A 24,886-nucleotide genomic window follows, 5' to 3' on the forward strand; every position below is an offset into this window, starting at 1 on the left:
AAAATCCACCCCAAAAACCCACCCCAAAAACCCCAAAAATCCACCCCAAAAATCCACCCAAAAACCCCCAAAAATCCACCCCCAAAAACTCCAAAAATCCACCCCAAAAATCCACCCGAAAAATCCACCCCAAAAACCCCAAAAATCCACCCCAAAATCTTCCCCCCAAAATCCCCCCAAATTTCCCCCAATTTTTTCCCAAATCCCCAAATTTCCCCCAAATTTCCCTTTAAATCCTCCAAATCCCCCCCAAAATCTCCCCCCCAAAATTCCCCCCCAAATCCCTCAAATTTCCCCCAAAATCCCCAAATTTTCTCCCAAATCCCTCCCAAATCCCCCCAAATTTGCCCCAAATTTCCCTTTAAATCCCCAAATTTCCCCCCTAAAATCTCCCAAATTTCCCCCCAAATTTCCCCCAAAATCCCCCAAATTGTCCCCCAAAATCCCCAAAATTCCCCAAATTTCCCCCAAAATCCCCCAAAATTCCCCCAAAATCCCCCAAATTTCCCCCCAAAAATCCCCAAATTTTCCCCCAAATCCCCCAAATTTTGCCAAAACCCCTCAAATTTTCCCCAAACTCCCCAAATTTCACCCAAATCCCCCAAATTTGCCCCCAATTTTCCCTCATCCCCAGGTCCCAGGCTGTACAAGGAGCCTTGGCCGGGTCCAACCAGGGGCTGATCCAGAACCCCCAAATCTGCCCCTAAACCCCACAAATTCCCCCAAAACCCCTCAAATTTTGACCAGATCCCCAAATTTTCCCCAAATCCCCCAAATTTCACCAAAATCCCCCAAATTTTCCCAAATTTGCCCCAATTTTCCCTCATGCCCAAGTCCAGGCTGTACAAGGAGCCCACGCTCAGCTCCCGATTTCCCCCTCAAATCCCTCAAATTTCCCCCAATTCTCCGCCATAATCTCCCAAATTTTCCCCCAAAATCCCCAAATTTTCCCTAAAACCCCTCCAATTTTCCCCAAACTCCCCAAATTTCACCAAAATCACCCAAATTTTCCCAAAATCCCCCAAATTTCCCTCATCCCCAGGTCCCAGGCTGTACCAGGAGCCTTGGCTGGGTCCAACCGGCCGCTGATCCACAACCCCCAAATCTGCCCCTAAAACCCCCCAAAATCACCTCAAATTTCCCCCAAAACCCCTCAAATTTTCCCCAAACTCCCCAAATTTCACCCAAATCCCCCAATTTGCCCCAAATTCCCTCTGCAGGTCCCAGGCTGTACAAGGAGCCCACGCCCAGCTCCCGATTTCTCCCCCTCAAATCCCTCAAATTTCCCCCAATTCTCCCCCAAAATCTCCCAAATTTCCCCCTCAAATCCCTCCCTGGTGACCCTAAATTCTCCAAATTCCCCCTAATCACCCAAATTTCACCAAAATCCCCCAATTTTCCCCCAAATTTCCCTCATCCCCAGGTCCCAGGCTGTACAAGGAGCCTTGGCCGGGTCCAACCAGGGGCTGATCCAGAACCCCCAAATCTGCCCCTAAAACCCCACAAATTCCCCCAAAACCCCTCAGATTTTCCCCAAAACCCCCAAATTTTCCCCAAAATCCCCAAATTTCCCCTAAATCACCCAAATTTCACCAAAATCCCCCAAATTTCCCCCAGTTTTCCCTCATGCCCAGGTCCCAGGCTGTACAAGGAGCCCACGCCCAGCTCCCGATTTCCCCCTCCAAATCCCTCAAATTTCCCCCAATTCTCCCCCAATTCTCCCCAAAAATCCCTCAAATTTCCCCCAAAATCCCCCAGATTTTCCCCCAAACTCCCCAAATTTCACCCAAATCCCCCAAATTTGCCCCAAATTCCCTCTGCAGGTCCCAGGCTGTACAAGGAGCCCACGGCCAGGTCCAACCGGCCGCTGATCCAGAACGCCCTGGCCCATTGTGTGCTGGCCGGGACCCCCAACGCCCCCCTGAGGGCCAAAGTGCTGCAGGTGAGACCCCAAAACACCCAAAAACACCCCAAAAACACCCCCAAAAAACCACAGCCGGCAAAGGAACCCAAAAAACCCCACAAGGAGCCCAAAAAACCCCAAAATCCTACAGCGATCACGAAAGGAGCAAGTGCTGCAGGTGAGACCCCAAAATACCCCAAAAGGAGCCCAAAAACTCCAAAAATCCCCCAAAAACTCCACAAACCAAGACAGGGGTTCCAAAAACCCCAATAGGATCCGAAAAATCCCAAAAGAATCCGAAAAATCCCAAAGGAGCCCAAAAAACCCCAAAATCCTACAGCGATCACAAAAGGAGCAAAGTGCTGCAGGTGAGACCCCAAAATCCCCCCAAAACACCCCAAAGACCCCATAAACCCAGACAGGGGTCCCAAAAACCCCAAAAGGATCCAAAAAACCCCAAAAGGAGCCCAAAAACACCAAAAGGAACCCAAAAAACCCCAAAATCTTACAGGGATCCTGAAGGGAGCAAAGTGCTGCAGGTGAGACCCCAAAAATCCCAAAAACACCCCAAAAAACTCCAAAAATCCCCCAAAAACACCCCCCAAAATCCCACAGCCAGACAGGGGTTCCAAAAACCCCAAAAGGAACCAAAAAAACCCCAAAATCTGACAGGGATCCCAAAAGGAGCAAAGTGCTGCAGGTGAGACCCCAAAATACCCCAAAAATCCCCCAAAAACACCCCCCAAACTCAAAAACCCAAAAATCCCCAAAAAAAACCCATAAAGCCTCCAAAAAAACCCCCAAAAAATCCCATAAAACCCCCATGAGTTTCCCCACATCACCCTGTAAATGCCCCCAAATAACCCTAAAAAAAACCCAAATAAAACTCAAAAAAAAACCCCCAAAAAAGCTGAAAAAAATCCCCCTGACCCTAAAACGCCTCCTGAAAAAAAAAAACCAAAAACACCAAAAAAACACCAAAAAAAATCCCAAAAAATCCTAAAAAAATAAAAAAAAATCCCCAAAAAAATCCCAAAAAATCCTCAAAAAATCCCCCAAAAAATCCAAAAAAATCCCAAAAAAATCCCCAAAAATCCTCAAAAAATCTCAGAAAAATCCCAAAAAAATCCCCAAATAAAACCCATAAAATCCCCAAAAAAACCCTCAAAAATCCCCCACAAAAACCCCATGAATGCCCCACAGACCCCCTGGAAAATGCCCCCAAAAACCCCATAATTCCCAAAAAAAACCCCAAAAATAAACCTCCCAAAAAACCCCAAATAAAACCCATAAAAGCTGAAAACCTCCCCAAAAAAAGCCATAAAAAAACCCCAAAAAAAGCCATAAATCCCCCACAAAATGCCCCGCAAAAAGCTGAAAAAACCCCCAAAAAATCCCAAAAAATCCCCAAAAAATCCAAAAAAAATCCCAAAAAATCCCCAAATAAAACCCATAAACCCCCAAAAAATTCCTCAAAAAAACCACCATAAATCCCCCAAAAAAAGCTGAAAAAAAACCCAAAAAATCAGCAAAAAATCCCAAAAAAATCCCAAAAATTCACCAAAAAATCACAGAAAATCCCAAAAAAATCCCAAAAAAACCCCATAACTTGACCCAAAATCCCATTTTTCTGTTGCAGGAGATGGAGCAGAGCTCAGCCCAACAACTCCTGATCCTATTCCGGGACGGGGGCTGCCAATTCCGGGGCGTTTACGCTTTGGGGGGGATCCCCCCGACCCTAAAGCGCCTCCCCAAAAAACCCCAAAAACACCAAAAAAATCCTAAAAAAATCCAAAAAAATGCCAAAAAAATTCCCAAAAAAGTCCTCAAAAATCCCCCACAAAAACCCCATGAATGCCCCATAGACCCCATGAAAATGCCCCGAAAAATCCCATAAATCCTCAAAAAAACCCCATAAAACCCCCATAAAACCTCCATAAAGCCCCCAAAAAACCCCAAATAAATCCCATAAAAGCCGCAAAAACCCCCCATAAAAACGCCATAAAAACCCCAAAAAAAGCTGAAAAAAACCCTCAAAAAAACCCCAAAAAATCGCAGAAAATCTCAAAAAATCACCAAAAAATCCAAAAAAATCCCCAAATAAAACCCATAAAGTCCCCCCAAAAAAACCTCAAAAAAACGCCATAAATCCCCCACGAATCCCCCAAAAAATGCTGAAAAAAACCCCAAAAAAGCCGAAAAAAATCACAAAAAAATCACAGAAAACCCCAAAAAAACCCCATAAATTCACAGAAAATCCCATTTTTCTCTTGCAGGAGATGGAGCAGAGCTCAGCCCAACAACTCCTGATCCTATTCCGGGACGGGGGCTGCCAATTCCGGGGCGTTTACGCTTTGGGGGGGATCCCCCCGACCCTAAAGCGCCTCCCCAAAAACACCACAAAAACACCACAAAAACACCAAAAAAATCCAAAAAAATACCAAAAAAATTCCCAAAAAATCCCAGAAAATGCCAAAAAATCCTCAAAAAATCCCCCAAAAAATCCTCAAAAAATCTCAGAAAAATCCCAAAAAAATCCCAAATAAACCCCATAAAATCCCCAAAAAGACCCCAAAAAAATCCCCCATAGAAACCCCATGAATGCTCCATAGACCGCATGAAAATGCCCCAAAAAATCCCATAAATCCTCAAAAAAACCCCATAAACCTCCCAAAAAACCCCAAATAAAACCCATAAAAGCCGCAAAAACCCCCAAGAACACGCCATAAAAAACCCCAAAAAAAGCCATGAATCCCCCACAAAATCCCCCGCAAAAAGCTGAAAAAACCCAAAAAAATCCCAAAAAATCCCCAAAAAATCACCAAAAAATCCCCAAAAAATCCCAAAAAATCCCCAAAAAATCCCAAAAAATCCCCAAATAAAACCCATAAACCCCCAAAAAATTCCTCAAAAAAACCACCATAAATCCCCCCAAAAAAAGCTGAAAAAAACCCCAAAAAATCACCAAAAAATCACAGAAAATCCCAAAAAAATCCCAAAAAAACCCCATAAATTGACCCCAAATCCCATTTTTCTGTTGCAGGAGATGGAGCAGAGCTCAGCCCAACAACTCCTGATCCTATTCCGGGACGGGGGCTGCCAATTCCGGGGCGTTTACGCTTTGGGGGGGATCCCCCCGACCCTAAAGCGCCTGTCGGGCTCGGGGCCCCGCAGCGTCCCCCTGCCCATGGTGGAGGCCCTGTACAAATACCAGTCGGACCAGAGGCGCTTCTGCCGCCTGCCCGCCCGCACCATGAGCGGCAGCGTCGACGCCTTCACCATCCCCGGCCACCTCTGGCACCCCAAGAAACCCGGAACCCCCAAATAAAAAACCCCAAAATCGGGGCTGACCCCAAAAATGATCCCGGTGTGTGCGGTTTGTGTTATTGGGGAGGTTTGGGGATGCTTGGGTGACACCAAAGGGGGGTTTATGGGGGAAATTTGGGGTTCAGGGGGACATCAAGGCCTTCACCATCCCCGGGCACCTCTGGCACCCCAAGAAACCCGGAACCCCCAAATAAAAAACCCCAAAATCGGGGCTGACCCCAAAAAACCATCGACTCCTGGTGTTGGTGTTTAATGGGGACATTGGGGACATTGGGGACATTTGGGGATGCTTGGGTGACATCAAAGGGGGCTTTATGGGGTTCAGGGGGACATCAAGGCCTTCACCATCCCCGGCCGCCTCTGGCACCCCAAGAAACCCGGAACCCCCAAATAAAAAACCCCAAAATCGGGGCTGACCCCAAAAAACGATCGACTCCTGGTGTCATCATTAATGGGGATGTTTGGGAGCATTGGGGTGACACTGAAGGGGGTTTGGGGATCCCTTTGTCATCCTCAGGTACCTGTGGCACCCCTCAGGGCATGGCACCCCAAAAAACCCGGAACCCCAAAAAGAATTGGGGTAAAAACCCCAAAAACGGGGCTGACCCCAAAAACGATCGACTCCTGGTGTTGGTGTTTAATGGGGACCTTTGGGGACATTGGGGACATTTGGGGACACCTGGAATGGGTTCAGGGGGACATCAGGGCCTTCACCATCCCTGGATACCTCTGGCACCCCAAGAAACCCGGAACCCCCAAATAAAAAACCCCAAAAGCGGGGCTGACCCCAAAAAACGATCCCGGTGTGTGCGGTTTGTGTTACTGGGGAGGTTTGAGGACTTTGGGGACACCTGGAATGGGTTCAGAGGGACATCAAGGCCTTCACCATCCCTGGGTACCTGTGGCACCCCAAAAATCTCAGAAACCCCAAAAAAATTGGGGTAAAAACCCCAAAATCGGGGCTGACCCCAAACAACGATCCCGGTGTGTGCGGTTTGTGTTATTGGGGAGGTTTAGGGACATTGGGGACATTGGGGACAGCTGGAATGGGTTCAGGGGGACATCAAGGCCTTCACCATCCCCGGCCACCTCTGGCACCCCAAAACACCCGGAACCCCAAAAAAAGTTGGGGTAAAAACCCCAAAAAACGGGAACGGGGTGACCCCAAATCTGGTCCCATTGTGTGCGATTTGTGTTATTTGGGATGGGGACATTGGGGACATTTGGGGATGCTTGGGTGACATCAAAGGGGGAATTATGGGGTTCAGGGGGACATCAAGGCCTTCACCATCCCCGGCCGCCTCTGGCACCCCAAAAAACCCGGAACCCCCAAATAAAAAACCCCAAAATCGGGGCTGACCCCCAAAACGATCCCGGTTTGTGTTATTGGGGAGGTTTGGGGACATTGGGGACATTTGGGGACACCTGGAATGGGTTCAGGGGGTGCCATCCCCCCTCAGGTACCTCTGGCACCCCAAACAACCCCGGAACCCCAAAATAAAAACCCCCAAAAACGGGGCTGACCCCAAAAATGTCCCCAAAAAAGGTCCCCAAAAGTCCCCAAAAAATGTCACCACAGCTCCCCCAAAAAATGTCCCCAGTGTCCCCTTAAAATGAGACAAAGTGGGGACACTGGGGTGGCACTGAGGGGACACCAAGGGGCACCAAGGGGACATCAAGGGGACACTGAGGTGGCAGTGGGGGGACATTGAGGGGACACTGGGGACACCATGGGGACATTGGGAACATCAAGGGGACACTGGGGTGGCACTGGGGGGACATTGAGGACACCATGGGGACATTGGGGACATCAAGGGGACATTGGGGACACCATGGGGACACCATGGGGATATCAAGGGGACATTGGGGGCATCAAGGGGACATTGGGGACACCGGGTGGGGTCACACGGAGACGTCCCCGAGTGTCCCCAAGGAGCTGGGGACAGCCCTGGTGACAACGCCATCGTTTATTCCTGTGACACTGCGGGGGTGGCGACACCTTGGGGACACCCTGGGGACACCCTGGGGACATTGCGGGGGTGGCCCCGGGTCCTGCGCAGCTCGGGGACACCTTGGGGACACCTTGGGGACATCCGTGGTGTCACACGCCGGTGGCATCGCTGGTGGCAGCCCCTGTGGGGACACCTCGGGGACACCTCGGGGACAGCCGGTGTCACACGCTGGTGGCGTCGCTGTCGTCACCAGGCTCGTGGTGGCACTCGGGGACACTTTGGGGACACCCTGGGGACACCCTGGGGACATGGCAGGGGTGGCCCCGGGCCCTGCGCAGCTCCTGCTCCAGCCCCGAGAGGCGCCGCTCCTGCAGAGGGGACACGGGGGACACCAGGGGACACCAGGGACACCAGGGGACACAGGGGACACCGGGGACACCAGGGGACACCGGGGGACACAGGGGACACAGGGGACACTTTGGTGTCATCTCTGTGTCACCTCAGTGCCACCCTGGTGTCACTCTCTGGGTCACTTTGGTGTCATCTCAGTGTCACCCTCAGTGTCACCCTGGTGTCACGTCCGTGTCACCTCAGTGTCACTCTCTAGGTCATCTCTGTGTCACCTTGGTGTCACCCTCAGTGTCCCCTCAGTGTCCCCCTGTACCCCGCTGTGTCCTCTCTTTGTCACCCTCCATGTCACCCTCTGTGTCCCCTTCATGTCACCCTCTGTGTCCCCTCTGTGTCCCCTCTGTGTCACCTCTAGGTCACCTCTGTGTCACCTTGGTGTCCCCTGTGTCCCCCAGTGTCCTCTGTGTCCCCTCTGTGTCACCTCTGTGTCACCCCCAATGTCCCCCCCAGTGTCCCCAGTGTCCCCTCCCAGTCCCTCCAGTGTCCCCTCCCAGTGTCCCCTCCCAGCGTCCCCAGTGTCCCCTCCCAGTCCCCCCAGTGTCCCCTCCCAATGTCCCCAGTGTCCCCTCCCAGTGTCCCCAGTGTCCCCAGTGTCCCCTCCCAGTGTCCCCTCCCAATGTCCCCAGTCCCCCCAGTGTCCCCTCCCAGTCCCCCCAGTGTCCCCAGTGTCCCCAGTGTCCCCAGTGTCCCCTCCCAGTCCCCCCAGTGTCCCCAGTGTCCCCAGTGTCCCCTCCCAGTCTCACCAGTGTCCCCTCCCAGTCTCACCAGTGTCCCCAGTGTCCCCTCCCAGTCTCACCAGTGTCCCCAGTGTCCCCTCCCAGTGTCCCCAGTGTCCCCTCCCAGTCTCACCAGTTCCCTCCCTCTCTCCTCGTTGCTTTTCAGCCTCTCCAGGTCCTTCTTGCGGCCGCCCTCGGCCGCCGTCAGCCTGGGGGGACAGGGAGGGACAAACTGGGGCAAACTGGGACAGGGAGGGACAAACTGGGATGAACTGGGACAGACTGGGGCAAACTGGGACGAACTGGGGCAAACTGGGACAGACTGGGGCAAACTGGGGCAAACTGGGGCAAACTGGGACCCCAAACTGGGACCCCAAACTGGGATCCCAAACTGGGATCCCAAACTGGAACAAACTGGGGCAAACTGGGCCTAACTGGGACAAACTGGGGCCAAACGGGGTCCAAACTGGGCCACCCCATTTTCGGCCACCCCCACCCCATTTTCGGTGCCCCCCACCCCATTTTTGGTGTCCCCACCCCATTCTTGGTGCCCCCCACCCCATTTTCGGGGTCCCCCACCCCATTTTCGGGGTCCCCACGCCCACCTGGCCGCCAGGTTGGCGGCTCGGGCGTTGCCCTCGTCCAGCTGCCCCCGCAGCCGCTCCAGGCGCTCCCGGTGCTGCTGCTCGGCCCGCGCCGCCCGCGCCTCCGCCCGCTCCAGGCGCTCCCGCAGCTCCGCCAGCTCCTCCCGCAGCGCCTCCAGCAGCCGCCCGTGCTGGGGACACCGGGACAGGGACACCGGGGACCCGGTTACCGGGGATTGGGGATACCGGGGGTAACGGGGATTTGGGGACACCGGGGGTAACGGGGGCTTGGGGACACCGCCCGCTCCAGGCGCTCCCGCAGCTCCGCCAGCTCCTCCCGCAGCGCCTCCAGCAGCCGCCCGTGCTGGGGATACCGGGACAGGGACACCGGGGATTGGGGACACCGGGACAGCGGCACCGGGGCTTGGGGACACCGGGACAGCGGCACCGGGGCTTGGGGACACCGGGGGTAACGGGGGTTTGGGGACACCGGGGGGACACCGGGGGTTTGGGGACACCGCCCGCTCCAGGCGCTCCCGCAGCGCCTCCAGCAGCCGCCCGTGCTGCGGACACCGAGGGGACACCGGGGACCCGGTTACCGGGGCTTGGGGACAGCGGGACAGGGTCACCGGGAGGGGACCGGGGGCTTGGGGACACCGGGGACCCGGTTACCGGGAGCTGGGGGCACTGGGCACGAAGTTACCGGGAGGTGTCACCCAGCCTCGGTCACCTCCCCCCGTGCTGGGGACACCGGGACAGAGGCACCGGGGCTTGGGGACATCGGGGGACACCGTGGGACACCGGGATGGGGACATTTGTGGAGACCGGGAGACACCGGGACAGGGGCAACGGGGCTTGGGGACAGCGGGATGGGGTCACCGGGGACTGGGGACACCGTGGGACACCGCGGGACACCGGGGGACACCGGGGTTACCTTCTCGAGCGGCCTCAGCCCGTAGAGCTCCCCCGGCGCCGCCGCGTCCTCGGCCAGGCGCTGCCACGGCACCGAGGGCTTGCGGGGCAGCGACGCCGACGAGCGGAGCTTCCCCCGGGGCTGCGACAACGGGGACACCCGGTAACGGCCGGTAATGGCACCGGGCACCCGGTAATGGCACCGGACACCCGTTAATGGCCGGTAATGGCACCGGGACACCCGGTAATGGCACCGGACACCCGGTAATGGCCGGTAATGGCACCGGGACAGCCGGTAATGGCACCGGGACAGCCGGTAATGGCACCGGTAATGGCACCGGGACAGCCGGTAACGGCACCGGGAATAGCCGGTAATGGCACCGGGACACCCGGTAATGGCACCGGGACACCCGGTAATGGCCGGTAATGGCACCAGGACAGCCGGTAATGGCCCGGTAATGGCACCGGGACAGCCGGTAATGGCACCGGTAATGGCACCGGACACCCGGTAATGGCACCGGGACAGCCGGTAATGGCACCAGTAATGGCACCGGGACACACGGTAATGGCAACGGGACAGCCGGTAACGGCACCGGACACCCGGTAATGGCACCGGACACCCGGGAATGACCGGTAATGGCACCGGGACAGCCGGTAATGGCACCGGGCCACTCATTGAAGTCCCGTCAATGTCACCACACCCCCGTTAATGTCACCACACCCCCGTTAATGTCACCACACCCCCGTCAATGTCACCACACCCCCGTTAATGTCACCACACCCCCGTTAACGCCACCACACCCCAACCCCTCATCCCGGTGCCCAAACCCGTCCCCGCCCCGCCCCGGTGCCGCCGTGTCCTCCCCGCCACTCACCGCGCCATCCCCGGTCCCCGGCGCTCCGGTGCCACCCCCGGGCGGTGCCGGTGCCACCTGGGCCCGGCTGTCACCGCACTCGGGCGGGCACCGCGTCCCCTTCCCCTGCGCCGGCACCGACTGCGTGCGCTGGACGTGGCGGCGGCGCCGGGCCGGGACCACCGGGGCCGGGCCCGGGATCGGTTCCGGTGTCCCCGGGGGTGTCCCCGGGGGTGGCACCGGGGGTGGCGCCGCCGTTGAGGCCTCGTCGTGGGCGCGGAGGCGGCGGACGCTGGTCAGGGATTGGCTCTTGAGGAGGGGGCTGTGCTTGGGGAGGTCCCGAGGGGGGAGAAATCCCGGCCTGGGGGCGTCCGAGGGGCTGGGAGGGGACAGACAGACGGACAGACGGACAATGGGGCAATGGGGACAATGGGGGGGTGTGAGTGGGGACAGAGGGATAGATGGACAGGGGGACAATGGGGACAATGGGGACAATGGGGTGTGAGTGGGGGTCATGGGGACAGGGGGACAATGGCAATCACAGAGACCCCAAATCTTGGTGGGATCTGAGGGACCCCAAACCCTGGTGGGATCAGAGGGGACCCCAAACCCTGGTGGGATCAGAGGGGACCCCAAACCCAGGTGGAATCAGAGGGACCCCAAATCCTGGTGGGATCACAGAGACCCCAAACCCTGGTGGAATCAGAGGGACCCCAAATCCTGGTGGGATCACAGAGACCCCAAACCCTGGTGGGACCAGACCCATCTCCCAGTCCCAGATTGGACCAGAGGAACCCAAAATCCTGGTGGGATGGGATCCATCTCCTGATCCCGAATGGGGTCAGAGGGATCCCAAACCCTGGTGAGATCTGAGGGACCCCAAACCCTGGTGGGACCAGACAGAGCCCAAATCTTGGTGAGACCTGGAGGACCCCAAACCCTGGTGAGATCTGAGGGATCCCAAACCCTGGTGGGACCAGACCCATCTCCCAGTCCCAGACGGGACCAGAGGAACTCCAAATCCTGACACCAACGTGTCCCCGTTGTCCCCACTGTCCCCAGGTGTCCCCAGGTGTCCCCAGGTGTCCCCAGGTGTCCCCAGGTACCTTCTGGCGGTGGAGCTGAGGCGGACGGACACGGGGACAGGTGTCCCCTCCCTGATGGCCCTGAGGATGGTGGGCAGCGGCTCCAGCTCCTCCTGCGTGGCCTGGAGGACACCACGGGGACATCACGGGTGGAGCCCGATGGACAAGGAGGTGACGCTGGGGACAGAGGGGCGGTGGCAGCGGTGGTGGCACCTGGTCCAGGCTGGAGAAGATGTCGCAGAGCAGCAGGTGGAGCGTGGCCAGCTCCAGGGCCAGGTCCACGACGCCGTCGTAGGTGGCCATGTGGGCGCTGGCCTCGGGCGAGGCCACGGCCTGCAGGAACTCGGTCATGGTGGCCCAGCTGCGCTCCAGGAAGGCGTTCATGAAGGTCATGTAGGGTTCCTTGTCGCCGAACCTGGGGCCAGCACCGTGGGGACACGGTCAAGGGGTCATCATCATGGTTTGAGGTCATCATCATGGTCAGGGTCACCATCATGGTCATGGTCAAGGGGTCATCACTATGGTCATGGTCAAGGGGTCACCACCATGGTTTGAGGTCATCATCATGGTCAGGGTCACCATCATGGTCATGGTCAAGGGGTCATCACCATGGTCATGGTAAGGGGTCATCGCCATGGTCATGGTCAAGGGGTCATCGCCATGGTCATGGTCAAGGGGTCATCACCATGGTTTGAGGTCATCATCATGGTCAGAGTCACTACCATGGTCTTGGTCAAGGGGTCACCACCATGGTCATGGTCAAGGGGTCATCACCATGGTCACTTGGTCCACCATCATGGTCAGGGTCACCACCATGGTCATGGTCAAGGGGTCACCACCATGGTCTGGGGTCACTGACATGGTCATGGGTCATCATCATGGTCAGGGTCACCACCATGGTCATGGTCAAGGGGTCATCACCATGGTCATGGTCAAGGGGTCATCACCATGGTCTTGGTCAAGGGGTCATCACCATGGTTTGAGGTCATCATCATGGTCAGGGTCACCGCCATGGTCTTGGTCAAGGGGTCACCACCATGGTCAAGGGGTCATCGTCATGGTCATGGGTCACTGACATGGTCATGGGTCATCATCATGGTCATGGTCAAGGGATCACCACCATGGTCTGGGGTCACTGTCATGGTCATGGGTCATCATCATGGTCTGGGGTCATCACCATGGTCTAGGGTCATCATGGTCAAGGGGTCATCATCATGGTCAAGGGGTCACCACCATGGTCTGGGGTCATCACCATGGTCTAGGGTAGTCACCATGGTCTAGGGTCATCATGGTCAAGGGGTCATCATCATGGTCTGGGGTCATCATCATGGTCATGGTCAAGGGGTCACCACCATGGTCTGGGGTCACTGACATGGTCATGGTCAATGGGTCAACACCATGGTCTGGGGTCACCATCATGATCACTCGGTCCACCATGGTCACTTTGTCCACCATCATGGTCATGGGTCACCATCATGGTCAAAGTGTCCCAGATCCCAGCCGGGGATGTCCCCACCACCCCACGTCCCCGTGGCCACCTACGTGGTGAAGTTGGCCAAGTTCTGGATGACCTTGGCCACCAGCGTGAGGCTGCGGGCGGTGGCCTCGCCGGGGTACTCCTGGACCAGGCCGAAGAGGCTGGGGGACATGATGGCCGGGCAGAGGAACCTCAGGAAGAGCGAGGCCGACACCAGGCGCTGGCCGATGTCCTCCTTGCCGCGCGCCGCGCACGCGTCCCGCCACGCCGCGAACACCTCGGCCAGCTCCGACGGGAAGGACCTGCCCAGGCACGGTGTGGTGGGCACAGGGGACGCGCCAGGGCCACCACGGGGCGGTGGCATCGTGTGGGGGGCGGTGGCATCGAGGGCTTTTTGGGGTTGTGTGAGTGTGGAGGCCACCAAGCTTGACCCCGTGTGTCCATCATGACGTCCAGCCCGATGTCCATCCCCATCTCTGTCACCCATGGTTATCCCCAGACTTGTCCCCGGGTCCATCCTGGTGTCCATTCCCATCCCAAAATTGTCCTTGGGTCCATCTTGGTCTCCATCTCCATCCCTGTGCCAAATTTGTCCCCAGGTCCATCCTGGTGTCCATCCCCATCCCAAAATTGTCCTTGGGTCCATCTTGGTGTCCATCCCCAACCTAAATTGTCCTTGGGTCCATCTTGGTGTCCATCCCCATCCCAAAATTGTTCATGGGTCCATCCTGGTGTCCATCCCCATCCCTGTCTCCAAACTTGTCCCCAAGTCCATCCTGGTGTCCATCCCCATCCCTGTCTTCCATGTCCATCCCCAAACTTGTCCCCAAGTCCATCCTGGTGTCCATCCCCATCCCAAAATTGTTCATGGGTCCATCCTGGTGTCCATCTCCATCCCAAAATTATCCTTGGGTCCATCCTGGTGTCCATCCCCATCCCAAAATTGTCCCCGCGTCCATCCTGGTGTCCATCCCCATCCCTGTCACCCATGTCCATCCCCAAACTTGTCTCCAGGTCCATCCTGGTGTCCATCCCCAAACTTGTCCTTGGGTCCATCCTGATGTCCATCTCCATCCCAAATTTGTCTCCAGGTCCATCCTGGTGTCCATCCCCAAACTTGTCCCCAAGTCCATCCTGATGTCCATCTCCATCCCCAAACTTGTCCCCAGGTCCATCCTGGTGCCACCCCAGGATGGTGACAATCCCCAACCCCTGGTCCCCATCCTATCCCTGATCCCACCTCCATGTTCCAGCTCCTCCCAGGTTCTCCAGACCCCGATGCCACCCCAATGCCACCCCAGGTGTCCCCATGTGTCCCCAAGGTGTCCCCAAGGTGTCCCCAAGGCGTCCCTCACTCAGAGCCGTCGCTGATGCGCCTCAGGGTCTCCTCGCACACCTGCCGCAGGTGCTGCTGGTGCTCCAACAGCTCCAGCCCCGAGATCTTGCTGGGGTCCACCTCGAAGCTCTCCTCGGAGCTGCAGAGCTGGGCCACCACCTCCCCTGGGGACAGGGGACAGCCCGTGAGGGGACCGAGGGGTCACCAAGGTGGGGATGGACGGGAGGAACCCAAAACACGTCCCCATGGGTGGTCAGGGGTGTCCCACAACCCATGAGAGGACCAAGAGGTCACCAAGGTGTCACCACCACCTCCCCTGGGGACAGGGGACAGCCCGTGAGGGGACCAAGGGGTCACCAAGGTGGGTATGGATGGGAGGAACCCACAACACGTCCCCATGGGTGGTCAAGGATGTCCCACAACCCACGAGGGGACCGAGGAACCCACAACACGTCCCCATGGGTGGTCAGGGGTGTCCCACAACCCATGAGGGGACCAAGGAACCCACACCACGTCCCCATGGATGGTCAAGGATGTCCCACAACCCACGAGGGGACCAAGGAGTCACCACCACATCACCACGGATGGTCAGGGCTGTCCCACCACCCCGATGTCCATGCCACCCGAGGTGTCCCACCACCCCGATGTCCATGCCACCTGAGGTGTCCGACCCCCTGCCACCCCCTGGGATGTCCCCGTGTCCCCTGGGTGTACCCAGCGTGTCCTGCAGGTACTTGGCCCCCACCAGCTTCATGTACTCGTCGATGGCCTTGGTGGCCAAGGTGTTCTCGCGGAAGATCAGCGCCTCGTGCTCGTCGAGGCGGTCGAGCTCGGCCACGCCCAGGTCGATCAGGAAGGACTGCGGGGACAGGTGGGGACGGTTTGGTGGCACCTGGGACACCCCAGGGGGTTTGGTGGCATTTGGGACACCCCAAAGGGTTGGTGGCACCCAGGACACTGAAGTGAGCAGGTCAATCAAGCGTGATGGGTGTTCTGGTGTTCTTCTGGGTTGGGTTTTACGTGAATGCTGTGGTGGCGCAACTCATTCAACTCAACCCAACCCAACTCAACTCAATGCAACCCAACCCAACTCAACTCATTCAACTCAACCCAACCCAACCCCACCCAACCCAACTCAATGCAAGCCAACCTAACCCAACGCAACCCAACCCAACTCAACTCATTCAACACAACCCAACCCAAATCAACTCAACTCAACCCAACCCAACTGAACCCAATTCAACTCAAGTCAACGCAACCCAACCCATTCCATTCTTGCTCAACCCAACTCATCCAACCCAACCCAACCAAACTCAACCCAATGCATCCATCCCATCCCATCAAACCCAACCCAACCCAACTCATCCAACCCAACCCAACCCAACGCATCTAACTCATCCCAACTCAACGCATTCAACCCATCCCATCTTCACCCAACCCAACCGAATCCTACCCAACTCATCAATCCCAACCCAACTCATCCTCATCCAACCCAACCCATCCCAACCCAACCCTACCCAACTCATCCCAACCCCTCTTTGCTCAACCCAACTCATCCAACCCAACCCTACCCATCCAATCCATCCTCACCCAACCCAACCCAACCCATCCAATCCATCCTCACCCAACCCAACCCAACCCATCCCATCCTCACCCAACCGAACTCATCCAATCCATCCTCACCCAACTGACCTCATCCAACCCCATCCATCTCAAATCCACCCAACCCAACTCAACCAACCCCACGTCACGCCACGCACCTTGGCCTTGCCGGTGCTCTGCAGCACGCGCACCAGGGCTCCGGCCAGCTCCTCCTTGTGCCGCGCGGCGATGGCCGGCTCCAGCCGCCCGCACAGCTCCCGGTAGTGGAAGGTGATGAACTCCGCCAGCTCCTTGTAGCGCACGATGGGCAGCACCCTCACCTGCCGGTAGCGCCCGCGCAGCCGCAGCGCCGGCGCCGGATCGGAACCGGCGCCGCTCAGGGCGTACCAGCGCTCCAGGGGCTGCCGCGCCGGCGCCGCCAGCTCGGCCAGCGGGATGGTGACCGAGGCCACCGGCTGCCACCCGGCGGGGTCGTCGTGGTGGTGCTGGTGGCACAAGGTGACGGTGAGGGCGCGCGCCGGCGGCAGCGCGGCCAGGTGGAAGAGCTCGCCCCAGAAGAGCTGGCCGTCGTCGCCGGGCGGCTTGGCCGTGGAGCGGGCGAAGACGGCGCCGTCCAGCTGGAGGTGGCAGCGGAGGCGGCGGCGCGGAGGGAGGTGGCGGCCCTCGAAGAGGAACAGGGACAGCGAGAGGTCCAGGCGCTCGCAGTTGTCCTGGGGGACAGGGGGACAGGGGGACATGGGGACAAAGGGGACAATGGGGATGGACAAGGGGACAAGGGGACAATGGGGACAATGGGGATGAGGGGACAAAGGGGATGGACAAGGGGACAAGGGGACAATGGGGACAATGGGGATGAGGGGACAAAGGGGATGGACAAGGGGACAATGGGGATAAGGGGATAATGGGACAAGGGGACAAGGGACAAGGGGACAATGGGGACAGGGGGACAGGGGGACATGGGGACAATGGGGATGGACAAGGGGACAAAGGGACAATGGGGACAGTGGGGATGAGGGGACGGGGGACATGGGGACAATGGGGACAATGAGGATAAGGGGACAATGGGGATAAGGGGACGGGGACATGGGGAGAAGGGGACAATGGGGACAATGGGGATGGAGAAAGGGGCAAGGGAGAAGGGGACAAAGGGACAATGGGATAGTGGGGATGTGAGTGGGGGTTGTGGGGACAGAGGGACAATGGGACAGAGGGACAGTGGGGACGTCGGTGGGGTCAGGTCATGGGGACAATGGAGAAGGGGACAAAGGGACAAGGGGATAGTGGGGATGTGAGTGGGGGTCATGGGGACAATGGGACAAGGGGACAAGGGAGAAATGGACAAGGGGATGATAGGACAAGAGGACAAGGGGACAAAGGGGATGAGGGTGGCGGTTGTGGGGACAAAAGGGACAAAAAGGGGACAAGGGAGGATTTGGGTTGGGGACAGAGAATTCTGACAGGGGAGGTGGGGATGGGGACACGGGGACACATGGGGGGGACAGGAGGGGGGACACGGGGACACTGAGGACGCTCCACGCTGAGCAGTTCGTGCCTCAGTTTCCCCACCCAGCCCAAGCACAGGAGAGGACAATGAGGGCGCTGGGGATGGCAGGGTGTCCCTGAGGTGTCCCAGGGGTCCCCAAGGTGTCCCCGAGGTGTCCCCGAGGTGTCCCCAGGGTGTCCCCAGGGTGTCCCCAGGGTGTCCCCGAGGTGTCCCAGGGGTCCCACCTGGTTGGGCTGCGCTGCCCGGCGCAGCTCCTCGATCCAGCGGTCGCGCTCGGCCAGGGAGGAGCAGCCAAAGGAGTGGCTGCACTCGGGGGTGATCACCTGGGGACAGAGGGGACACTGAGGGGACACTGAGGGTGACAGGGACATTGATTGAGGGGACACTGAGGGTGACAGGGACATGGAGGGGACAATGAGGGGACAATGAGGGTGACAGGGACATTGTGGGGACAATGAGGGGGCAGTGAGGAACACAGAGGGACAGTGAGGGGACACTGAGGGTGACAGGGACATTGATTGAGGGGACACTGAGGGTGACAGGGACATTGATTGAGGGGACACTGAGGGTGACAGGGACATTGTGGGGACAATGAGGGGACAGTGAGGGACATTGAGGGTGATGGGGACAATGAGGGGACAGTGAGGGTGACAGGACACTGAGGGGACAATGAGGGGACAGCGAGGGGACAATGAGGGAACACTGAGGGTGACAGGGACATGGAGGGGACACTGAAGGTGACTGGGACAATGAGGGGACATTGAGGGGACAATGAGGGAACGCTGAGGGTGACAGGGACATTGAGGGGACACTGAGGGGACACTGAGGGTGACAATGGCATTGAGGGGACCCTTTTTGGGGTTTAGGTGCCCTTTTTGGGGTCTGGGTGCCCCATTATGATCCCTGGGGTGCCCTGGGTGCCCTTTTTGGGGATTTGGGTGCCCATTTTTAGGATTTAGGTGCCATTTTTGGGGGTTTAGGTGCCAATTTTTGGGGGGTTTAAGCACCATTTTTTGGGGGTTTAGGCGCCATTTTTTGGGGGATATAGGCGCCATTTTTCGTGGTTTAGGTGCCATTTTTTGGGGTTTAGGCGCCATTTTTTGGGGGTTTAGGTGCCAATTTTTGGGGGGTTTAAGCACCGTTTTTTGGGGGTTTAGGTGCCGTTTTTTGGGGGTTTAGGCGCCATTTTTTGGGAGTTTAAGTGCCATTTTTTGGGGTTTAGGTGCCATTTTTGGGGATTTAGGTGCCGTTTTTTGGGGGTTTAGGTGCCAATTTTTGGGGGGTTTAAGCACCATTTTTTGGGGGTTTAGGTGCCGTTTTTTGGGGATTTAAGCACCATTTTTTGGGGGATATAGGCGCCATTTTTTGGGGTTTAGGTGCCATTTTTTGGGGTTTAGGCGCCATTTTTTGGGGTTTAGGTGCCATTTTTTGGGCGTTTAGGTGCCATTTTTTGGGGGTTTAGGTGCCAATTTTTGGGGGGTTTAAGCACCATTTTTTGGGGTTTAGGTGCCATTTTTTGGGGGGATTTAGGCTCCATTTTTTGGGGGTTTAGGTGCCATTTTTTGGGGGGTTTAGGTGCTGTTTTTTGGGGGATATAGGCGCCATTTTTTGGGGATTTAGGCACCACTTTTTGGGGGTTTAGGTGCCATTTTTTAGGGGTTTAGGTGCCATTTTTTGGGATTTAGGCACCATTTTTTGGGGTTTAGGTGCCATTTTTTGGGGTTTTTAGGCCGTACCTGGAAGCAGAACCTCTCCCCGACCAGGCTGCCGTGCACGGGCCGGACGATGACGTTGTCACCTGTGAGGTCCAGCTCGGGTGGTGGCACCAGGGACTCGCGGGATCCGCTGCGGCTGGAGACCCTGAGGGGACAGAAATGGCACCAGGACACCAAAAATGGGACAAAAATGGCACCAAGACACCAAAAATGGGACAGAAATGTCACCAGAACCCCCAAAACGGGGACAGAAATGGCACCAGGGCACGAAAAATGGGGACAGAAATGGCACCAGGGCACCAAAAATGGGGACATTGAGGTGACACTGAGGGGACAGGGGTGGGTGTCACCAGGCCAGGAGTGTCCCCTACCTGTCACCCTCAGGCGCTGCCACCACCCCGGGGTCATTTTTGGTGGCACCGCGGCTTCTCCTGTCCCGGAGGAGCCTCTTCCACAGCAGCCCCTGGGGACAGGGACAGGGATGGGGAACAGGGGACAGGGGACAGGGATGGGGACGGGGACAGGGATGGGGACAGGGACAGGGATGGGGACAGGGGACAGGGGACAGGGACAGGGGACAATGGCAGGGACAGGGACAGGGACAGGGATGGGGACAGGGACAGGGGACAGGGACGGGGACAGGGATGGGGACAGGGATGGGGACAGGGGACAGGGACGGGGACAGGGAGAGGGACAGGGACAGGGGAGGTGACAAGGACAGGAATGGGACAGGGATGGGGACAAGGGAGGTGACAGGGATGGGACAGGGACAGCTCCGTGTCACTCCCAAAGTGGTGAAGAGGGGACAAGGAGGGGGACAGGGATGGGGACAGGGACATGGGAGGGGACAGGAGACAGGGACAGGGACGGGGACAGGGACAGGGGATAGGGATGGGGGACATGGGAGGGGACAAGGACAGGGGAGGTGACAGGGACAGGGGACAGGGACAGGGACAGGGACAGGGGACAGGGACAGGGACAGGACAGGGCCAGGCCGGTCCCACCTTGACGTTGCTGAACTGGGAGCTCGGGGGGGGCTCAGTCCGGGGGCTCCTCTCGTCCAAATCTGGGGGGGGGGAACTCAGCACCACCAGTGCCCCCCAGTGCCCCCCAGTAACCCCCAGTAGCCCCCAGTGCCCCCCAGTAACTCCCAGTAACCCCCAGTAACCCCCAGTGCCCCCCAGTAACTCCCAGTAACCCCCAGTAACCCCCAGTGCCCCCCAGTAACTCCCAGTAACTCCCAGTCCCTCCCAGTCTCTCCCAGTCCCTCCCAGTCCCTCCCAGTCCCTCCCAGTGCCCCCCCAATAATCCCCAGTAACTCCCAGTGCCCCCCAGTATCCCCCAGTTCCCAGTCCCAGCTCCCAGGGTCACGGAGTGAAGGGTGACAAGGGACACAGGACACAGGGACAGGGCACAGGACACGGGACAGGGACAGGGACAGGGACACAGGACACAGGGACAGGGCACAGGACACGGGACAGGGACAGGGACACAGGGACCGGGACAGGACATGGGACACATGGACAGGGCACGGGAAAGGGACATGGGACAGGGACAGGGACAGGGACACAGGGACAGGACATGGGACAGGGACATGGGACACCGGGCAAGGACACAGGGACACAGGGACACAGGGACCGGGACAGGACATGGGACACAGGGACACAGGGACACGGGACAGGGACAGGGACGCAGGGACAGGGACAGAGGACACAGGACAGGACACAGGACACAGGGACACAGGGACAGGGACAGGGACACAGGACACAGGACAGGACACAGGACAAGGGACACAGGGCAGGGACACAGGGATAGGGCACAGGACATGGGACAGGGACAGGGACAGGGACACAGGGACAGGGACACAGGGACACAGGGACACAGGGACACAGGGACAGGGCACAGGACATGGGACAGGGACACAGGGACACAGGGACAGGGACATGGCACGGGGACATGGGACAGGGACACAGGGACACAGGCCACCCACCCCACCCCGTGACCCGAGGGTCCCCATGCCCACAGGTGCCACCCCCTTGTGTGTCACCCCCTGTGCCACCCCCGAGTCCTCACCAGGGTCCCTCCTGCACAGGTTGGTGGCATCGGAGGTGGCACTGCCAGCACAGGTCCTGCTGCGCCAGGGGCCCTGGGGACACCAAGGTGTCACCACGAGGTGCCACCACCCCGGGTGTCACCAGGATGTCCCCACTCACCTGCTCGTCCCTGGCCAGTGGCACCAGGTGTCCGTCCAGCAGCGAGAACTGGGACACGTCCCACACGGTGGCATCGGGTGGCACCGGGGATGTCCCCAAGGGCGGCACCGGGGATGTCCCCAAGGACGGCACTGAGGGGACAGAGCGGGTGGACACGGTGGCATTGTCACCCATGGAGGGGACAGGAACGGCCGTGGAGGTGGCACCATAGGTGAGGTGACACCAAGGGACAGGTAGCCATGGAGGTGACACCATGAGTGTGGTGACACCAAGGGACAGGAGGCCATGGAGGTGACACCATGAGTGTGGTGACACCAAGGGACAGGAGGCCATGGAGGTGACACCATGAGTGTGGTGACACCAAGGGACAGGTGGCCATGGAGGTGACACCAGGGTGGAGGTGACACCAAGGGACAGGTGGCCATGGAGGTGGCACCAGGAGTGAGGTGACACCGAGGGACAGGAGGCCATGGAGGTGACACCAGGAGTGTGGTGACACCAAGGGACAGGTGGCCATGGAGGTGACACCATGAGTGTGGTGACACCAAGGGACAGGTGGCCATGGAGGTGGCACCAGAAGTGAGGTGACACCAAGGGACAGGTGGCCATGGAGGTGACACCAGGAGTGAGGTGACACCAAGGGACAGGTGGCCATGGAGGTGACACCATGAGTGTGGTGACACCAAGGGACAGGTGGCCATGGAGGTGGCACCAGAAGTGAGGTGACACCAAGGGACAGGTGGCCATGGAGGTGGCACCAGGAGTGAGGTGACACCAAGGGACACAAGGCCATGGAGGTGACACCAGGAGTGAGGTGACACCAAGGGACAGGTGGCCATGGAGGTGGCACCAGAAGTGAGGTGACACCAAGGGACAGGTGGCCATGGAGGTGGCACCAGGAGTGAGGTGACACCAAGGGACACAAGGCCATGGAGGTGACACCAGGAGTGAGGTGACACCAAGGGACAGGTGGCCATGGAGGTGGCACCAGGAGTGAGGTGACACCAAGGGACACAAGGCCATGGAGGTGACACCATGAGTGTGGTGACACCGAGGCCATGGAGGGGACTTGAAGGTTGAGGTGACACCAAGGCCATGGAGGTGGCACCATGGGTGAGGTGACACCAAGGGAGACATGGCCATGGAGGTGACACCAAGGCCATGGAGGTGGCACCATGGGTGAGGTGACACCAAGGGAGACATGGCCATGGAGGTGACACCAAGGCCATGGAGGTGACACCATGAGTGAGGTGACACCAAGGCCATGGAGGTGGCACCATGGGTGAGGTGACACCAAGGGACACAAGGCCATGGAGGTATCACCCAAAATCCATCACCCCAAAATCCATCACCCCAAAATCCTTCATCCCTACCCCAAAATTCCATAAACCCCAAAATCCATCACCCCATAAATCTGTCACCCCAAAATCCTTCATCCCCACCCCAAAACCCCTCATCCCAAAATCCATCACCCCATAAATCCATCACCCTAAAACCCCTCACCCCATAAACCCATCACCCCATAATCCATCAACCCCACCCCAAAATCCTTCATCCTCACCCTAAAACCCCTCACCCCATAAATCCATCACCCCATAAATCCATCACCCCAAAACCCTTCACCCCCACCCCAAAACTCCATAAACCCCAAAATCCATCACCCTAAAACCCCTCACCCCATAAATCCATCACCCCCATTTTTTGGGGTTTAGGTGCCATTTTTTGGGGGGATTTAGGTGCCATTTTTGGGGGATTTAGGTGCCACTTTTTGGGGGATTTAGGTGCCATTTTTGGGGTTTAGGTGCCATTTTTTGGGGGATTTAGGTGCCACTTTTTGGGGGATTTAGGTGCCATTTTTTGGGGTTTAGGTGCCATTTTTGGGGGATTTAGGTGCCATTTTTTGGGGGCTTTATGTGCCACTTTTTTGGGGTTTAGGTGCCATTTTTGGGGGATTTAGGTGCCACTTTTTGGGGTTTAGGTGCCATTTTTTGGGGGTTTAGGTGCCACTTTTTGGGGTTTCGGTGCCATTTTTGGGGGGATTTAGGCGCCATTTTTTGGGGTTTAGGTGCCATTTTTGGGGGATTTAGGTGCCACTTTTTGGGGGATTTAGGCGCCATTTTTGGGGGATTTAGGTGCCATTTTTTGGGGTTTAGGTGCCATTTTTTGGGGGGATTTAGGTGCCATTTTTTGGGGTTTAGGTGCCATTTTTTGGGGGATTTAGGCGCCATTTTTTGGGGTTTAGGCGCCATTTTTGGGGGATTTAGGTGCCACTTTTTGGGGGATTTAGGCGCCATTTTTGGGGGATTTAGGTGCCATTTTTTGGGGGATTTAGGTGCCATTTTTGGGGGATCCATCACCCCAAAATCCACCGTCCCCACCCCGAAACCCACCCCAAAACCCCTCACTCCTCCTGTCCCCTCGTGTCCCCAGGTGTCCCCAATGTCCCCAGGTGTCCCCCGCACCTTTGGCCACCTTGCACGGGGCCGAGATCGCCCTCCGGAACAGCGACCGCCGCGCGCTGGCCTTGGCGACCCCTCTGTCACCTCCCCTGTCGCCACCTCTGTCGCCTCCCCTGTCGCCGCCCCCTCTGTCGCCGCCTCTGTCGCCGACAGCGTCGGGGTGGCTGTGGGAGCGCCTCCAGCCCTGCAGCCGCGCCCAGCGCCGGCTCCCCGGGGACCCCCCGAGTTTTTGGGGGTCCCCGCCCGTCCCGGGGGTCGCCGTGCGCCACTTGTAGGATTTCAATAGGGCGGGGGGCGACAGGGGAACCGCGGGGGCGTCCGGATCCATCTGTGGGGCGGGGGAAAAAAAAAAGGGGGGAAAAAGGGGATTTTGGGGGGCGGTGGGGGGAGAGAATTTTGGGGTTGGATTTGGGGTTGTTGGGGTGGGCAGAGGGAACTTTTGGGGTCGGGGGGAGTCAGTTTTGGGGGGTTTAGGGGGTGGATTTGGGGTTGGGGGAGCAATTTTGGGGTTTGGGGTGAGTCAGTTTTGGGGGGTTTATGGGGTGGGGGGAGTCGATTTTGGGGGGTTTAGGGGGTGGATTTGGGGTTGGGGGGGAACAGCGGGAGCAATTTTGGAGGGTTCATGGGGTCGGATTTGGGGTGTGTGGGGCTGGGGGAGTAAATTTTGGGGTTGGGGGAGTCAGTTTTTGGGGTTAGGGGAGTCAATTTTGGGGGGTTTAGGGGGTGGATTTGGGGTTGGGGGAGCAATTTTGGGGTTGGGGGAGCTGAATTTGGGGGGGTGGGGTTGGGATTGAGGGGAGGCAATTTTGGGTTTGGGGGGAATCAATTTTGGGGGGTTT

At 57.8% G+C, this 24,886-nt stretch overlaps 1 protein-coding gene and 1 long non-coding RNA gene across 4 annotated transcripts; one reads left to right on the forward strand and one right to left on the reverse strand.

The window, feature by feature from the left end:
* Positions 1–526: 526 nt before the first annotated feature.
* On the forward strand, positions 527–5,265 carry LOC139585703 (uncharacterized). 3 transcript variants are annotated; one of them, XR_011677211.1, is made up of 3 exons: positions 554–833; positions 1,221–1,942; positions 3,543–5,265. It is a non-coding gene; the product is annotated as an uncharacterized lncRNA (long non-coding RNA). The 3 variants fall into 3 exon arrangements; XR_011677212.1 differs by having other exon boundaries at positions 559–1,220; positions 1,424–1,942; XR_011677210.1 differs by having other exon boundaries at positions 527–1,942.
* Positions 5,266–6,425: 1,160 nt separating this feature from the next.
* On the reverse strand, positions 6,426–24,375 carry RASAL3 (RAS protein activator like 3). The gene is made up of 18 exons (XM_071418548.1): positions 24,051–24,375; positions 21,589–21,719; positions 21,449–21,521; positions 20,380–20,441; positions 19,747–19,838; positions 19,397–19,520; positions 17,885–17,983; positions 16,315–16,866; positions 15,269–15,413; positions 14,574–14,718; positions 13,284–13,520; positions 11,955–12,156; positions 11,763–11,863; positions 10,678–11,035; positions 9,825–9,944; positions 8,912–9,081; positions 8,440–8,515; positions 6,426–7,550 (listed from the first exon to the last, which is right to left on the reverse strand). The coding sequence occupies exons 1-18, from the start codon at positions 24,373–24,375 to the stop codon at positions 7,404–7,406; spliced, it is 3,159 nt and encodes a 1,052-aa protein (XP_071274649.1). The 3' UTR covers positions 6,426–7,403.
* Positions 24,376–24,886: the final 511 nt, after the last annotated feature.

Source organism: Agelaius tricolor, unplaced genomic scaffold (genome assembly GCF_023055355.1).
Source record: "Agelaius tricolor isolate 1412-34295 unplaced genomic scaffold, bAgeTri1.0.p SCAF_88, whole genome shotgun sequence".
Taxonomy (NCBI): Eukaryota; Metazoa; Chordata; class Aves; order Passeriformes; family Icteridae; genus Agelaius; species Agelaius tricolor.